The following is a 15,507-nucleotide window of genomic DNA, read 5'->3' as shown; positions in this document are numbered from 1 at the left end:
AGCAGTGAATAATAGCAGCTACGACTCGAAACAAACAACGGGTCCATTTGAATCACACAATTATTGAGCCTCCAATTATGCAGAGAAGTCTGAATGACATGTAAATTAAGCCGCAACGACTTTTAAATGAAGCTATCGTTGCATGTTCATTATTATTACTTCTTGGGCCAAACACAATATGCACAGTAGCGACCGAACACCTTCAATTAAGGGGGGGGGGGGGCACTGCCGACTTTTGGTCCCATTCTTTCCATGCAACGCTCATAGGGCTAATGTTAAAATGCCAAAATCAAAGGGGGCACGGTGCCCCGGTGCCCTCCCCGTTCCGCCACCTATATGAATATGCAAACATGAACTTGCAGGCGCTAGGATTGAATCTTCATGCCGAATGTTGCACATCATGATCTCAAGATAATCCAAATGATTTGCAGTTATGTTTCAAGCGCTCACTCGCATTCAAACTTCTGTCCAACTGTATCAGTAACTCACCTTGTCCACAAACGGAGCGAATATGATGGCGCCGGCCACCATGGCAGTCCCCAGCACCGTGTTGGTAATCACTGAGACGTCATTACCGCAGGAGAGGCCGTACTGAAACACGGAACACGCAGACGGTCAGACCATAGCGATACAACAGTCAGAATAGGCTGTACTGAAACATGAAACACGCGGACGGTCAGAACAGACCGGCAGAGTGAAACAACGGTCAGGAGAGACATAACACGGAACACGTAGACGGTCAGAACAGTGATACACAACAGTCAGGAGAAGCCATGCTTAAACACAACACATAGACGGTCAGAACAGACTGGCATAGTGATATAACAGTCAGGAGAACCCATACTGAAATAATGAACACGTAGACGGTCAGAATAGACTGACAGAACAATAATGCAGTCAGGAGAGGCCACACTGTAACACTGTGGACCAGAGCGAGGGTTAGAACAGACTATGGTATGACTTGGAGAGCAGACGCGGAAGATTCTCACGTCATTTTATGTCTATCATTCGCTGGAAAAGTATAGCCAGCCAGAGACATTTTTAGCTCATTACTCTAAAAACATTTAGACTTCTCTGAGAAGTGTAAAACTCATAACGTAATAGATTTACTATGTGAATAAAAATGTTAGAAATATTACCACAAAACGATAACGATCAGCAACTTTGATGAGTCCCCCGACTAAAAAGTACCCCTGGCGTTCCTATTTGTATTGAAAACAGGAAGCTAGGTGTATAAAACACCTGAAGTTCTTAGCTTAACTGATCCTATTATTTTGAGTTGAGCAACGCACCTGTTACAATTGTGCAGTGATAAAGCTTTCCGATAGCAAGGGTACACGTGAACTTACTTCCACGGATAATGCGCGAATGGAAAACAGCAACAGGAAGCGTATTCAAATAAAACGACCTTGAATAAATTTCATATGTTTGCAGCGTGCTGTTCGAAATCTGCAGCTCACACTATAACTGAATGGCTAATGTCTGAGCGATCCGCTGATGGTTCGACTTTCTGACGGACAATTATCATGTTTGACAGCACTGATTGATGGAGCGAATTCAGTAGCGCCATTAATATTGTAATGTGTTATTTAGCATAGTTTGGATGCATAGGAAGCGTAGGACCAGCGCAAATAGACGCAAATTGGAAGCATTAGATATGCATTACTGACATGTTTGTAAATTTTAAATATCATGACCATGAGTATGACCTTCAAAGACAGCTCACAAAAGATGCTGAAGAAGGTCACTTCCGGCCTAACCCTCGCCGGCACAGGCCATTTCTGGGCCATTTTGCGTCCTTCGACGGCACAAGGGGGGGGGGGGGTTGGTACGACCCCCCTCGCGTTTGGCCCCTGATCGAGCTAGAGCTTCGCGGAAAAAACGAGCGTGTTGCTCGTCACGAGAGGAAGCCAATGATACCCAATTTTAAGGTCCTAGGTCATCGAGTGACCTTCCAGGTCAGGTCAATGACCCGAAAACCGGGAAAATCGGGACCTGTTAGAAAGTCGTAAAGTGTGGCTGTTATGAGGTATTCCGGGGTGCTGATCACGAATATCGTATTAGTTTTGATCAGAAATGATGTCTTTAAGCATTTAGACCAGGTCGGGTCAGGTCAGGTCAGGTCAACCGGTAGGGGTTGTGACGGGTATTCGTAATACGTGTCAACCGCCTCTGACAGCTTCGTAACATGTTATGAAAGCACCAAAACTACTTCGTAAATGTTCAAATGGTTGCTAAATTCGAATTCAGCTCCAAAAACTAGCCTAGAAACATGTAAAACTCGAAAAAGCGAACCGAGGTCACCCGAGGTCACCAAAGGTCAATGACCTGACCTGACCTTCAGGTGACCTTGACACCCACCCTAATGTATGGGAGCAACATCAAATCACATGTTTGAACGTTTGGAACCACGAAAAGCTTGCAAACGCGCGGCTAATGCGAGACGACATACGCCGAATCGCGATTCCGGCCAAACATGGTCTCGGAAAAGAGGTCACAGGTCAAAGGTCATTTGGGTCAGGGTCATGAAATTTTCAGGGTAGGTGTAAAATTGATCAATGCGAGGGTACTGAAAGTTTCGTTGCGATCGGCCGCTTATTACGCGAGTTATTTGCGAAAAACCTTAGGGGGGTTGCATCAACCCCCCCGTGCCGGCGAGGGTTAAAGGTTGTTCGCAGGTAGACTCGTCATTGTGGTAGCCTCGTTGGTCTGAGTTATTAGGGGCAAATAAGACTCCTGGACTGCAACCAGCTCCTGCGTTGTGACCAGACAAACGTTCACGAAATGACAAATCGGCTCACCCGCTAGATCTCTGTGTCCGAACAAATGTGCAGTAAATCAAGACACAGCCAGTATAGTCGGTTCTGGTTTCAAAAGTCCATAGGTAATACATACTGCACGATGAAAAATCTCGGAAAACATTACAAGCCAACATGAGGGAACTATTGATATGTTTGGTACATTTAATGCGCTTAGTGTCAGATCAGCTAATGACATGATTTGAAGACAATAGACCTTTTTCTTGGAATCGAAAATTTTGCTGCGCGACGAGACAAAGTGAGCACGCTAACTGTTACATAACAAATAAGGCCATAGGCGCTTCTAGATTACCGAATGGCATATTCCAGCTTGATCATATTATTGTGATATTTCACATTGGCTCACAATTAGAGGTCAGTGTTCTCCACTGGTAACAAGTAACAACGGCTTCAAAAGCTGTCGTCTGCTTTACCATTTATCTTAAGTTGGGAAGAAGGCAAACAGAAAGGAATATAACTCGCCACTTTTACCATGGATATAAAATAGTACAATAAGGGACTTATGCATCTCGAGACGATGCTTGAATCACCTAGGAAAGATAGCGTTCGTGGCAAGCGCTTCAATCATTGATTTTCTGATAAGCGGCCGACGAATGCAATTTATTTTCAGAGTGACTGATGCCAACCGCCAACAGAGATTTATTTGCAAGGCTATAAATCTAAGACGTCCGAGAAACAATTTGCGTCCACTAGAGAAAGCATCCAAATACGACTTGCCTTCTGCTGGGGAGCACGGGATTGTAACTTTTAATACTGTTTATATTATTTACGATTGCTTGATCAACACGCCACAACGCTGATAAATTTATAGCTTCATCTCCGAGTAAAAGCAATGCCAATAGTAAAAACAAAAATGACTATCTGGAGTTTGGAATTATTGGAAATAGCTGACCAAAAATAATAATAAAATAGAAGACCATGAACTGGCGACAGCACAACCGTTGGCAATCTTTACGCTAATCAAAAGTTACGGCTATATTCATCACGATGCCGTTTAGGAAGCATTCTTAGACATTTAGCACATAAGCCAAAGAAGATTTGATTTATCACACAATTAAATGTACACTACAATTAAAAGTAAGCCATTTGTCAATTACGTTAGCCGGTGAATTCCGTGCCAGGGTGTGCTACCTCTGCTAATCGTTGAAGTCTGCGATTTCTAACAACTGGATAAAGTCTGCAAATTCATCTGGACTGTTCTCATGGCACCGTCACGTATGCATTGCAACGAGCTGGGTACAATAAGGTTACAAGCCGAGGTATATGACTCGGCAACTCCGAAGGCCACGTACCCAAAAGTGTTGTTAGCATAACGCCAACAAAGCCTCGAGAGCCGATAAGTCTCCAGTGAAAATGTGACCGAATTCCGCAAAGTTGTAAACGCTAGTTATGTCTCAGCTGCAGGCCTTGGTATGGGAGCCAGCCGTTTGAACAAGGAGCAGCACCGGTGAATAATTCGCAGAATAGGACCCTTATGAAGCATATTTGAAATATGAAAGTGAATCAAACGTTTCAATTTTATATAAGAAAGTGACCGATAATTAAAGACTGGTAATTAAGCGATAAGGACTAAGTTTAAAAATAAAGCACCAGGTGGTGGACATTGTTTATGTAACAATCTGAAGGGGCACAGCTGAGTTTTTGCCATTTAAGCTTGGTTTTTCCCTATGTATGTACAAAGATTCGTATCTTTGTACATACATAGGGAAAAACCAAGCTTAAATGGCAAAAACTCAGCTGTGCCCCTTCAGATTGTTACATAAACAATGGACTAAGTTTAAAATAGCAACACGGCGACGAACTCAGCAAAATCGTTTGCGAAATAAAACTGTTTCCGTAGCATCATGTTTGCGCCAATTTCGAAACCTTGATGAAATAATAGGCGACCTGGGTATACTCAAACGAATTTTACCAACGGTAAATGCACTATACCTAATACATTTGCGATGATTTGAATGAACAGTGCGGTCGAGCCTGGAGTCAAGGTCGTTACAAGACCAACGCTTACGTCCTTGATGGTCTGGGTCAAATCTAGCTCATTTGTTAGGCGAGCAGCCGCATTGCACCAGAAACCTCCGCGATGAGTTATATATCCACAGCGGACCGGACCTAGAATTGAGTCTATGATGACCTGGGCGGGGCAAATCTAGCTCATTTGTCGGTTGGACAGTGCGTTACGCACGAGACACCTCTACGGCGAAGCCACAAGGGTGGCCGTAAATGTACTTACTTCTGTGATGAGGGTCGTGCCGACATCGGCGAGGTAGTGGATGCCGTGCTCGCATTCTATGGTCCGATGCAGAGGCTTCTTCTTGCCGTAGTGACCGTACGACGAGTGTTTGCCCTTGTCTTTGGAGGAAGCACCCGTCTTGTGTTTGTCGTCGTGATTTTTGGCGTGATTGTCTGCCTGACGTTCACTGTGGTTAGAACTGTCGTGATTGTCACTCTCCCGTGCGTGAGAATCACTGTTACTGTCAACACCGTGCTCGCGATCAGCCGGGCCACCCTTATCATGATTATCACTTTGCGCATCATGGGTATCACCATGCTGGTCCTCATGTTTGTCACCATGTGGGCTCGCAAGGCCACCATCACTATCACTGTCAGGGTCACTGTCGTGAGCACCGTGACTTCCTGACTCACTGTTCAGCGGCGCCAGCTGTTCTGGTGAAGCATTCGGATGGTTTGTGTTGTCTTTGCCATCGGGCTCGAAACGTTCGTCGCTTTTAGCATCGGTGAGGTCTTCTCCACCTGGCTCCGACTCCTGGGTATCATACTCGGGAGCGCGTGAGCCTGTTACACCCGACCCAAGAATGGAGCGATCGCTGTAAGCACTGTTGAAACTGTGAACGATGATCTCCTCGTCGTGATGATCGCCATCATCGTGATCATTGTGATCTTCGTCAGGATGATCAGTAGACTCAGCATGCTCGTCAAGCGGAGCTTCGGTCCTGACCTCACTGCTAGTCGGTGCTGGAAAGGTGGCCATCTCACTATCATCACCTTCTTCGGGGTTCAGCGTAGTCACTCCAACATTCTTCGGCACCTCAGTGACAGTCTCTGGGACATCCGCCGAGTTTGGCGACCCCTCTGTGACCTCCTCCTCCCCATCTGGCACCCCCAGCGCCTCGCCAGGAATCTCCGAAGGCTCCAGAAGACGGCCGTCTTCGGTCACAAACCTGTGCCCGGCCGTGTCTGACGGTGTATCAGCCGGTGGTGGTTGTTCCCTCCGCCTCCGGTGGTGGTCCTCGGAGGTCGTCGCGTAGCCCGTGTAGCCGTCCTCCTGGGATTCGGTGCCGTTCTCAGACTCGTCGTCGTGATAGTGCTCCGAGTGAGTGTCGTGGTCGTAGTGTTTGCTCTTGAACTTGAGCGCCTTCCAATCCCACACTGCGAAAAGAAGGGCGGGAATTAGACGTGAAAAACGATGAAATATAGGTAGCCACTGATTTTGCAGAGTTTCAGTTTCATATGATAAATGTATGGAGTCAGTTATGAGGTATAGTTTCTTAGAAACCTGCCTCCATTTACATTTTTGTTAACTGGCGATCATGGTGTGTATAATTTCTAACAAATTAGTACAATTTATATGTAAATAAATGTCAAACATTACGAAATTTTACCGTTTTTTTTTTGCAGTACGCCTTCGGTACCTAAATGGGATAGTCAATAGTCACATCAAACCAAGCATTCAACTTCGTTTCTCGCACGATATGACGGTAATAAACACAGCTTTGGCTTAGTGGAATTGGTAATCTCTCTTAGAATCTCATCTCTCCGTTATGTAAGGTAAGACTATGAATATGGCAGCCGAACCTATGATTTAGTTAGCTCACGTAGACCCTATCATTCAACATGTCTGCATTGCTGTTCAGTACTCAACGCTCACTATGTCTTTTGATAGTTCCGCGGCATTCGTTGGATGCCACCTACTTCATACTCTGGGGATGTTGTCAGTCCATGACTCGTGTAAGTAAATCAAGAATGTAATATATCAAATGTGATGGTTTCAAAATGTCCAGCTATTACATACTTATGTCGATATCCCTCGTCATTATATGTACGATATGGTGATGTACGATCCAACTGTTTCGAGTGTTCCAAGCTCATACGTTTGGGTTGGTAAAAGAACAACAAGTCGTCCAAAACTTTAATCGTATGCGTATTGCGTGGCTTATCGTAATCAGACGTGCGATCAAACGTAAAAGCGTAAAAGACGACCTCTTGTCACTATGCTTCGGGGTTACACTCGGCATATTCTGCACTGCTCTTATCTGACGCAAACATACACGCGTCTAAAGATTCGCAAACGCTCTTTCAGAGGACCAACGATGGATTTATGCAGTCATTCGAACGCCGCCTGACTGTCTGTGACTGTGTTGTTTGTTTCGATAAATGGGGTAGATTCGCGTTGGCGGGAAGATGCGGGCGACTTGTTGGTGGATGCTGGCTCAGAGATAAGGGCTAGAATGACGACACCGCGATGGTAGGTAGGTATGTAGTAGGATCCTACAGCAGGGGTAGAATCAAGCCTGGATGGTAGAATGCTACCGTGTGTCTATGTTCGCGCTACCGTGTAGGTAATTTTGCTTTTGCGGTGTGGCGGACAGGCTGTTCTGCTACCGCTGAGCCCACCTACTCGTGCAAAAGACGCGGTCCTCACATGGTCACATCGTCTCCCTGCCAAGACCAGCAGACCACGCAATATGGTGACATAGAGTGATATATCGAGCGCGGCCTGCCGGTGACGGTCCCATCATTTACCGGTAACGAAAAATCGCTCGGAACGTTTTTCTCTGTGCATAAAAGACTATTTTTTTCTTCCCTGATGTCATTGCCCAAGCAGAAACATATCCAACAAAACGATGGAATGGGAGACTCGATGAAATCAACATAAGCTGCAAATCACCAAACACAAATCACTTTGCTTCACAAAGCGTCTTGGCCTACACGCTCTACAGATTTCCTTGACTAACTTGAGATCGATCTCGAAATCTGAGAAAGTCCAGCTTGAAGAAGCCCTTATTCCAGGGGCCCACACTACAGAAACTGACGTCAATTGTAGGTCTAGCCGAAACTCTAACCACCGAAGTTTCTACTTTTCACCGTGAGAACCAATCTTTCTACAGCTGTGGACGGTAGCTGGCGCCCTCAAAGTGCTCACCAGAGCAGTGGACACTTGAATAGTAACCAGCGCCCTCAAAGTTCTCTCCTAGAACCAGTCCTGCGTTCGGGATGAGTAAGAGTTCCCCACGGAGTCATACGGCCAGCGCTGACTCGCCGCAGTCGGAGGCCGGCCTTCGGCGAGGCTCTGCTCTACCGACGTCGCTCCCAGCTCAGCTCAGCTCGTGGAGCCAATCTCACCCCGGGGCCCCGTCCAATACGGGATGGCGAGCTGAGCGGAGAGTCCACCCATAGTGTGGTTTTGACAGCCCCCAGCCGCCGCCGCGCGTTAGTAGCGCCATTCAAGGCAACAACAAAACCGACAGTCGCCTCGTGTGTGGTTTGGTGGGATTCCAGAAAAAAAATGGGAAGTTTTGAGTTGTTGGCGGCCTAGAAATTTGTCCCAGAAGGATAGTTTCTAAAATGGAGTCGTTGCAAGTTTATCTCACGAGCCAAGTTCAATGTTAGCTACGAGAAACTCGGGGCCGGCGGGGTAGAGGTGGTTATACTCAAGGCTCTGAGACGGGTGTGGATGGTTATTCGATCAAAGTTATATGGCCTGTCATCGTGAGCTAACAAAATGGGGATTCCATTATTTTCGGCTGGATGTCACTATACAGGGTGCGGCAAAAGTTTTGATACCTTACCATTCTTTCCCTCCCTCCCGTAAAATTAAAACAACAGTTTCATTTCAGCGGTCAATGTATTCTCCACGAAGCTGGACACAGAGTGAGAGACGTGCGGGCATGCTGGCCACCAGGTTCTTCAGAGTCTGTGGGCTGATGCTCGCCCACGTCCTCTTGAGCGCCTTCTCGAGCTGTCCAAGGTTGCTGGGAGGTTTTTTCTTGTCCAGCTCCTGCTGCATTATCCCCCAGAGCTCTTCAATTGGATTCAGGTCAGGGCTGTTCCCTGGCCACGTGTCCTTAGCCCAGAAGTTGGGGAGGTGCTCCCGGCACCACTTCTGCGCTCTGGCAGACCGATGAGCTGGAGCGCCATCCTGCATGAAAATGCTGTCCGACCTGCGCTCGACCATGCGGCGCGTGAGGACGGAGCCCGTCGTGGCTGTCCTGTTGATGGCAGGGAGGCAGACTTCCTCGAGGATGTGCTCCACGTAGTACTCGGCATTGACCGACGTCTTCTGCGGGATCACGTGCAGCTGGCTCAGTCCCTCGTAGGACATCATGCCCCACACCATCAGTGTCGGCGAGAATTTGACGCTGAACGCCTTCGGGACTTCAGCCGGGTTCTCAGTCCACACTCGCTTGTTCTGGCGGTTTGGGTGGTGGAAGAGTTGAAAGGGAGACTCGTCGCTGAAGAGTACCCGTTTCCACTCTTCCACAGTCCAGTTCTTGCGTTCTTTGCAAAACTGAAGCCACTGTGCTCGCTGTTTTTCCGTTAATTTTGGCCTTACGCGGATCTTGTAGGCCTTCAGACCAAGGGTGTTCCTCCAGTACCGGCGGACAGTCCTCTCGGACACCGGATATTTCTTCCGAGTGAGCTGTTTGGACAGCTTCCTCGCCGAGTGACCAGATTTTCCAGCCGCTTTCTTCATCACGATCTTGGCGACGATCGAGATGCTGGAAGGGCGCCCTGACCGCGGTCTATCTGCGACGCTCCCTGCCTCCTTAAACTTCTTCCACCAGCGTTTGATGGTGAGGACTGGGACCCCAAAATGTGAGGCAACGTCCCTCTACGTCTTGCCGGCTTGGAGCATGCCAATGGCGCGGCTGCGAGCCTCCAAACTGTATTGTTTGACCTTCATGGTTCGGCCGTGGCTACTGCAGCGGCCACCGGGTGGATAATGACCCCGGCCGGCGACCCTCTGGGTCGAGGTCAGCTGTTCAGCTAATCCCCGCCTCGGGGAAGGATGCGGGTACGCAAGGGCGCGCTCAGAAATGTCATATTCGGGGGCATGTTGGAAATGCATTGAGTTATTACAAAAAGACGGAAGGTATCAATACTTTTGCCGCACCCTATAATATTTTTGGCTGCATCACCAAGAAACAGCACAGCTTTGACAACGGATGGCACCGAAGGAAGGTACATTTTACCTTCTAGTTCTGAGAGAGCAATAATCAATAATGATCAAAGCATCCATACAGGAAACGATGTCCAATGTCCATATCAAAGGTATAGCACGCTGCGCTGTTCTTTACGTGCCAAATGTCGTACGTGCCTACATTCTGTGACTGGGGCAGCCAGCATATAACCATAGAAATAATCGCCAGAAAATATGAATGACAATACTACATTGATGATGATGATGATGATGATGATGATTTGGGGTTTTAGGGTGCCGGACTGTGGCGGTCTTTGGTGCCCACATTACATGAAACGCCAATATTTCAGAAAGTACAGAATCACATATAAAGAGGCAGTATTAAAATATTTATGTGTGTTAGAGCAATTGCTATATGACAGGCAGATTCATCTTTCGAGTCATCATGCTACGGGCTGCGGTGCGGCTTTCACAGAAAATGAAATGGAAAATAGAGATTCCAACTGTTTTCATTGTGTATGCTAAGTACTGTCTCTCCTGTATAATGCTCTAATCGAAATTCGCTGCCCTAACCTTATTAGTGGCCTAAGTGACCTTCATTACACCTTGTATGGGACATTGGTAGAATTTATCATTGGAATACATAACTATCAACCGTCAGCTTGGAATATCTTGGATTGTTTAGTGAGATGCAAAAGAGGGGCATATGAGACATATCCTCTCAGTAAAATGTGATATGGTAGAAAGTTTAAAATGAACCAGTGAGTTTCATTTTAAAACAGTTACCGTTAAACCTTTATTAGTTTACTTTTATGAGGTTATTTTGTGTATAATATAATTGAAGAACCATTTCCTGCAAATGCTAAATCGGTAAGTCCTGAGATATTGACGATTTAACCATGGGCGATCTTGTGAGTAACAATTTAACTGAGTTTCTTGGTGCGATTAAAACTTCTTATCATTTTCGCGAAAGGTGGCTGTGAATACGACTGAACTTCTGGCCTCTGGGCATAGATAAAAGATCGAGTCCCAGATTTGTTGACATACTACCTCATCACTGAATAGGCAGTCACATTAGAACGAGAGCATGACAAAGTCCACGGCAAACGGGCCACAGCCAGTATAGATGATTTAGCAAAACGGCAAATCCAAACATTCCGATGTGCGGGAACACCTAAGCAGTGTTTTGATTTAGCTTTGATTTAATGTGGTGGTTAATGGGCATGCACTTTGTCCTTATGCTGGTGTATTGATATCTATTATAATGTCTATTATATCTATTACATCTATTATAATCAACGACTGCGCATATTGCATAAGAAGGTCGTACTGTAAAAAAACGATGCAATCATGCTTAGTACAGACCTTCTACGCGGTGTTTACTAAGAAGCGAAAAAGATAATTTAATAGGTGGTTTAAAAATGAATATGTTATAGGATTTGGATCACATTTATCTTCTTACCCTCAAGACAATACGGTTTCGTTCAATAAAATGATAATGCAGGCAACAAAGCGAGAGCATAGAAAACGTAAAACACTGCGTTATTGTCAGAATACTTCTAGCTTACCTTTTACATCCTTATGGTAGCCCTCCTCCTCAATCCTTTTCTTCTCTGCCTTTTCCATTTCTTTCGTTAGCGGTTCCTCATAGATGGCGCACGACTCGAAAGCATGAGTCTCGTGACTGTCGGAGAAGAGGGGAGGGGATGGGGGAGGGCGCTGAAGGTCACGCATAGGTTGACCTCGTTGTCGGAGTATAAAAATAGTAGCAATGGAAGCATATCGTTTGTATGCTGCGCGATGAAACGCTATTTAATGCATTTACGATGCCTATATAACTCAATATGGATGCAAATAATTAAATAAAAAGGTGTCTTCAAATTTAATTGTATCATGGATGGGAACTCACTTAACTGGAATAAGTATTTATGCGTTATAATAATTGCTATATAGTGAAAAGATAAAGACACATCAAATTGGCCAGGCGTGCGGAAGGACAAAGTGAGTAACGTGAAAAAGCACAGCTGGCATTACTTACTTGTACGGAATCCACTGGTATTTGGACCCTCCTTGAGGGTAGGCACAGTAGTGCTTCGGCTCATAGCTCAAAAACAGATCCACAAAAATGTGGATAGGAATAAACATGAAGTTGAGCGCCAGCAGAGCAAACACTATCACATGAAAGCGTTTGCGCTGTGACATAATTTCAAGAGCATCTTGAACCTTCATGATTGCAAATTGACCCTGGACGGATCAAGCACAGAAAATATGAGCCTCTCTCAGAATCACAAGATGTCTGCTTTTGAGCTCTTTTTTTTAGATCTTTCGGCTCTTTTGGTTATTCGTTGCTACTTATTGCACGTCATGTTTTCTATCTCGTGTTGTTCGTAGGCAGCCGTGCTGTTCGAGGAGGGATCCAAGAAAGCCAGGGTGAACACCTGAAAAGGACAGGAGCTTCGTCATTCTATGATCACAGTTGCATCTGGAATTAAACAATTTTATTCGGTATGCAATACACTATACAGTTTTCTTGTTCAGACGTTATAGCTAAAAGTGACAACTGAGCTACTGTGGATTAAATTTCCATGCCACAATAATGCACAAAACGAAAAGAAAGACTGAAACTTCTTTCTCTTGAATGAGAACCAAATATTTGCTAACATATCGCTAGAAACTTAGCAGTAACGCATAATAAGCCAAACAATGTAAATTTTGGGATATGACAAAAATAAAGAGAAGTGGAAAGAAAAACGTCGCAGGAAACAAATGAAAACGAAGCTGACAATATCTTGACGCCAGATAGGATTAAAAATGTTAGTATGGACTAGGAACGACTTGGGATAGCACAGTGGGTCAACTATCGTGTCGGGGCAGCTGACTTGTTTCCAATAGCATTAACGATATTGATCATCCAACAACATAGGTAAGACCTCTGTCTATTCGTAAACTTGGGAAGCAAGTTGTTTTCGATGCAGATCTGGTTAAATGTAACAGCAGCATTTGTCCTGATTAAGTCTTCTAACTAGAATCCATTGGAAAAGACTTAATCAGGACAAATGCTGCTGTTACATTTAACCAGATCTGCACCTCTGTCTATGCTGCGTAATTATTTGAGTAATAGCCATATGTATTTGCAATGACAATACACCTAAATTAAGGCACATTTTTCTTCCTCTCTGATTTATAAGCGCGTTGTCTGTAGAACAATGGAAGCTCTGTAAAAAATATGCTAAATCGAGTTAACACCTATTGACTGTATATATTGACGAGGTAAATTCCACGCCAATTAGACATTGCTTCATATCCTTACCGATGCGATCCCATTGCAAAATTCCTCGAAGTCGGGGAAATTTTACAGCCCAAATTTATCGTGCCGACAAAGCCGGGAACGGTACATTCCACCCACTGACTTCATCTGCAGATGCGGCAACCGCAGAGCAGACTTATACACCCTTCTGAACTCTGGGCTCAAAGTCTTAGAGCCAGGGCGACTGGAATCACCGCTCTCACCACCTGAGTTTAGCGTCCTTCCAGCCATGCAGTGGTGCGGTATCTTATCGTATTGGATTTCCCTTTTCGCCTCGCTCGATTCTGCCGTGTGACTAACAGATGTTCCGTTAGCTGGACAAGATCAGTTTACAGATGTACAGCGGGGCTTAGGTTTCCCGTTGCAAAGTGAAGCGAGTCTGTGAATCAGACCGACCTACTAAAGAAGTCTTACCGGAAAACATGGCCGGGCTCCTTCTTCTTGGAAGGCTAAAAGTAGACTTCATCAAGGAAGGAAGGAAGGTTCTCCCAGGCTTGGGTATTTCATGAAAAATAAACAAGCACCATATTTTCGCCGAATCACTATGAAGATGATATCCATCATCTACTTCACCCATGAAAGTGGGATTTCATCCGTAGAGTTGGCGACAGCGCTACGTTTTGAAGCCGATTGAAATGTAAATATTAGCGTGATCGATTTTATCAACAAGAGATGATGACTTTTAACTGGTCATTGCTCTAATGGCGCAATAACGCCCAGACACATTAATCCACGTAATTACAACGTTCACACAAACACATTGAAATCTGATCGATACATGTGCATTGCTGCGTCCATAAAAGAACGTTCTTGCTGACAGTCAAAGCAAGTGACAGCGAGCAACGGAAATGATTTCCGTAGAAAGATATATGAAAGAAAGTCGATAGTATCTCCAGCGAGAACGCTGTAAAGCGCGAAGCCCGCGCACAATATTGTCGTGATTGATTCTCAGTCACAAAGGCTGACCAGTTTCGGCTAGCCTCCAATATTAGGTTATATTGTACGCGTTGCATAATGCATATCCGGCGACAGAGACATCCCAAAGAAAATTGGATGTCAGTGATAAAGAAAACTTCCAAAGCGGTTACTCAGGCCCCTGACAGTCTAATGGACACAGGAAAATACTTAATTTGTTGAAGATGGGACCTATTATTCAAACTAATTACAGTCGTATATGTAAAGATGTTTGCCTTTGTTAAGTGTCAACAGCATATCGTTTGACTGCAACCGTTATTCAATCCCGGAATTTATGGCATTGGTACCTAAATATGCTCTTTGAAGACGTCTCATTTTCGTCAATTGTTATCTTTATATCAAAGCTTAGACATTTCCTATTTATCATAACCAAATTGCAGCATAATATTTTCAAACAACAACGGAGTCGAGTGTGTCAAGAGGAAGGAAAAGTGTATGTGAGAGGAGAGATGGAGAGAAAAAGAGATTAAAAAGAAAGAAGAGATTGTTACGAGAGTGAAAATGTGGAGAGGGGAAAAAAGGGAGGAAGCGAGAGAGAGAGAGAGAGGGAGAGAGAGAGAGAGAGGGAGAGAGAGAGGGAGAGAGATATGAAGAAGGAGAGGGATAGGGAGAGGGGGAGAGAGAGATAGAGAGAGAGGGAGAGAGGGAGAGAGAGAGAGAGAGAGAGAGAGAGAGAGAGAGAGAGAGAGAGAGAGAGAGAGAGAGAGAGAGAGAGAGAGAGAGAGAGAGAGAGAGAGAGAGAGAGAGAGAGAGAGAGAGAGAGAGAGAGAGAGAGAGAGAGAGAGAGAGAGAGAGAGAGAGAGAGAGAGAGAGAGAGAGAGAGAGAGAGAGAGAGAGAGAGAGAGAGAGAGAGAGAGAGAGAGAGAGAGAGAGAGAGAGAGAGAGAGAGAGAGAAACCCTAAAGATCCTCCATTGGTCCTCACCCCGAGCTCCTTCGTACTCTCGCCTTCTGTTCGTATCACTCTATCTCACACAAGCACAGCTCCCCTCACCCGCCACCCTCCACGCCGTCTCGCGGTCAACTGGCTGCAGCGCGTGCTCCGAACGCGTCCGGGGCATGGGGCATGGGGGATGGGGGGGGGATGGGACGGACCGGCCGCCGGCAGTAGGAGGTAGCTTGGTGCACGGTTTGACCACCAGATGTGTGTGTGTTTTTTTTTTTTTGTTGGGTTAGGCCCTTTTGGTCTGACAAGACCATTGCAGAGCCGGAAGGATGATAGGAATTAGGGGGAGACATTGGTCTGGGC

At 45.6% G+C, this 15,507-nt stretch overlaps 1 protein-coding gene across 1 annotated transcript in view; it reads right to left on the bottom strand.

Moving 5' to 3' along the window:
• LOC122384756 overlaps positions 1–15,287 on the bottom strand; it is a 57,538-nt gene extending 42,251 nt beyond the window's left edge. Inside the window, exons 1-5 of the mRNA XM_043372470.1 lie at positions 15,184–15,287; positions 12,017–12,416; positions 11,547–11,662; positions 5,050–6,206; positions 490–591 (exon numbers count right to left, since the gene is read on the bottom strand). Of these exons, the coding sequence (XP_043228405.1) occupies positions 490–591; positions 5,050–6,206; positions 11,547–11,662; positions 12,017–12,207 (1,566 nt within the window). The 5' untranslated portion in view covers positions 12,208–12,416; positions 15,184–15,287. The remainder of the gene's footprint in view (positions 1–489; positions 592–5,049; positions 6,207–11,546; positions 11,663–12,016; positions 12,417–15,183) is intronic.
• Between the last annotated feature and the right edge of the window lie 220 nt (positions 15,288–15,507).

The sequence above is a fragment of the Amphibalanus amphitrite genome, unplaced genomic scaffold (assembly GCF_019059575.1).
Source record: "Amphibalanus amphitrite isolate SeventyFive unplaced genomic scaffold, NRLGWU_Aamphi_draft 000197F_arrow, whole genome shotgun sequence".
Lineage (NCBI taxonomy): Eukaryota > Metazoa > Arthropoda > Thecostraca > Balanomorpha > Balanidae > Amphibalanus > Amphibalanus amphitrite.
Note: the sequence above shows the minus strand (reverse complement) of the source record. Positions and strands in the feature narration are given on the sequence as shown.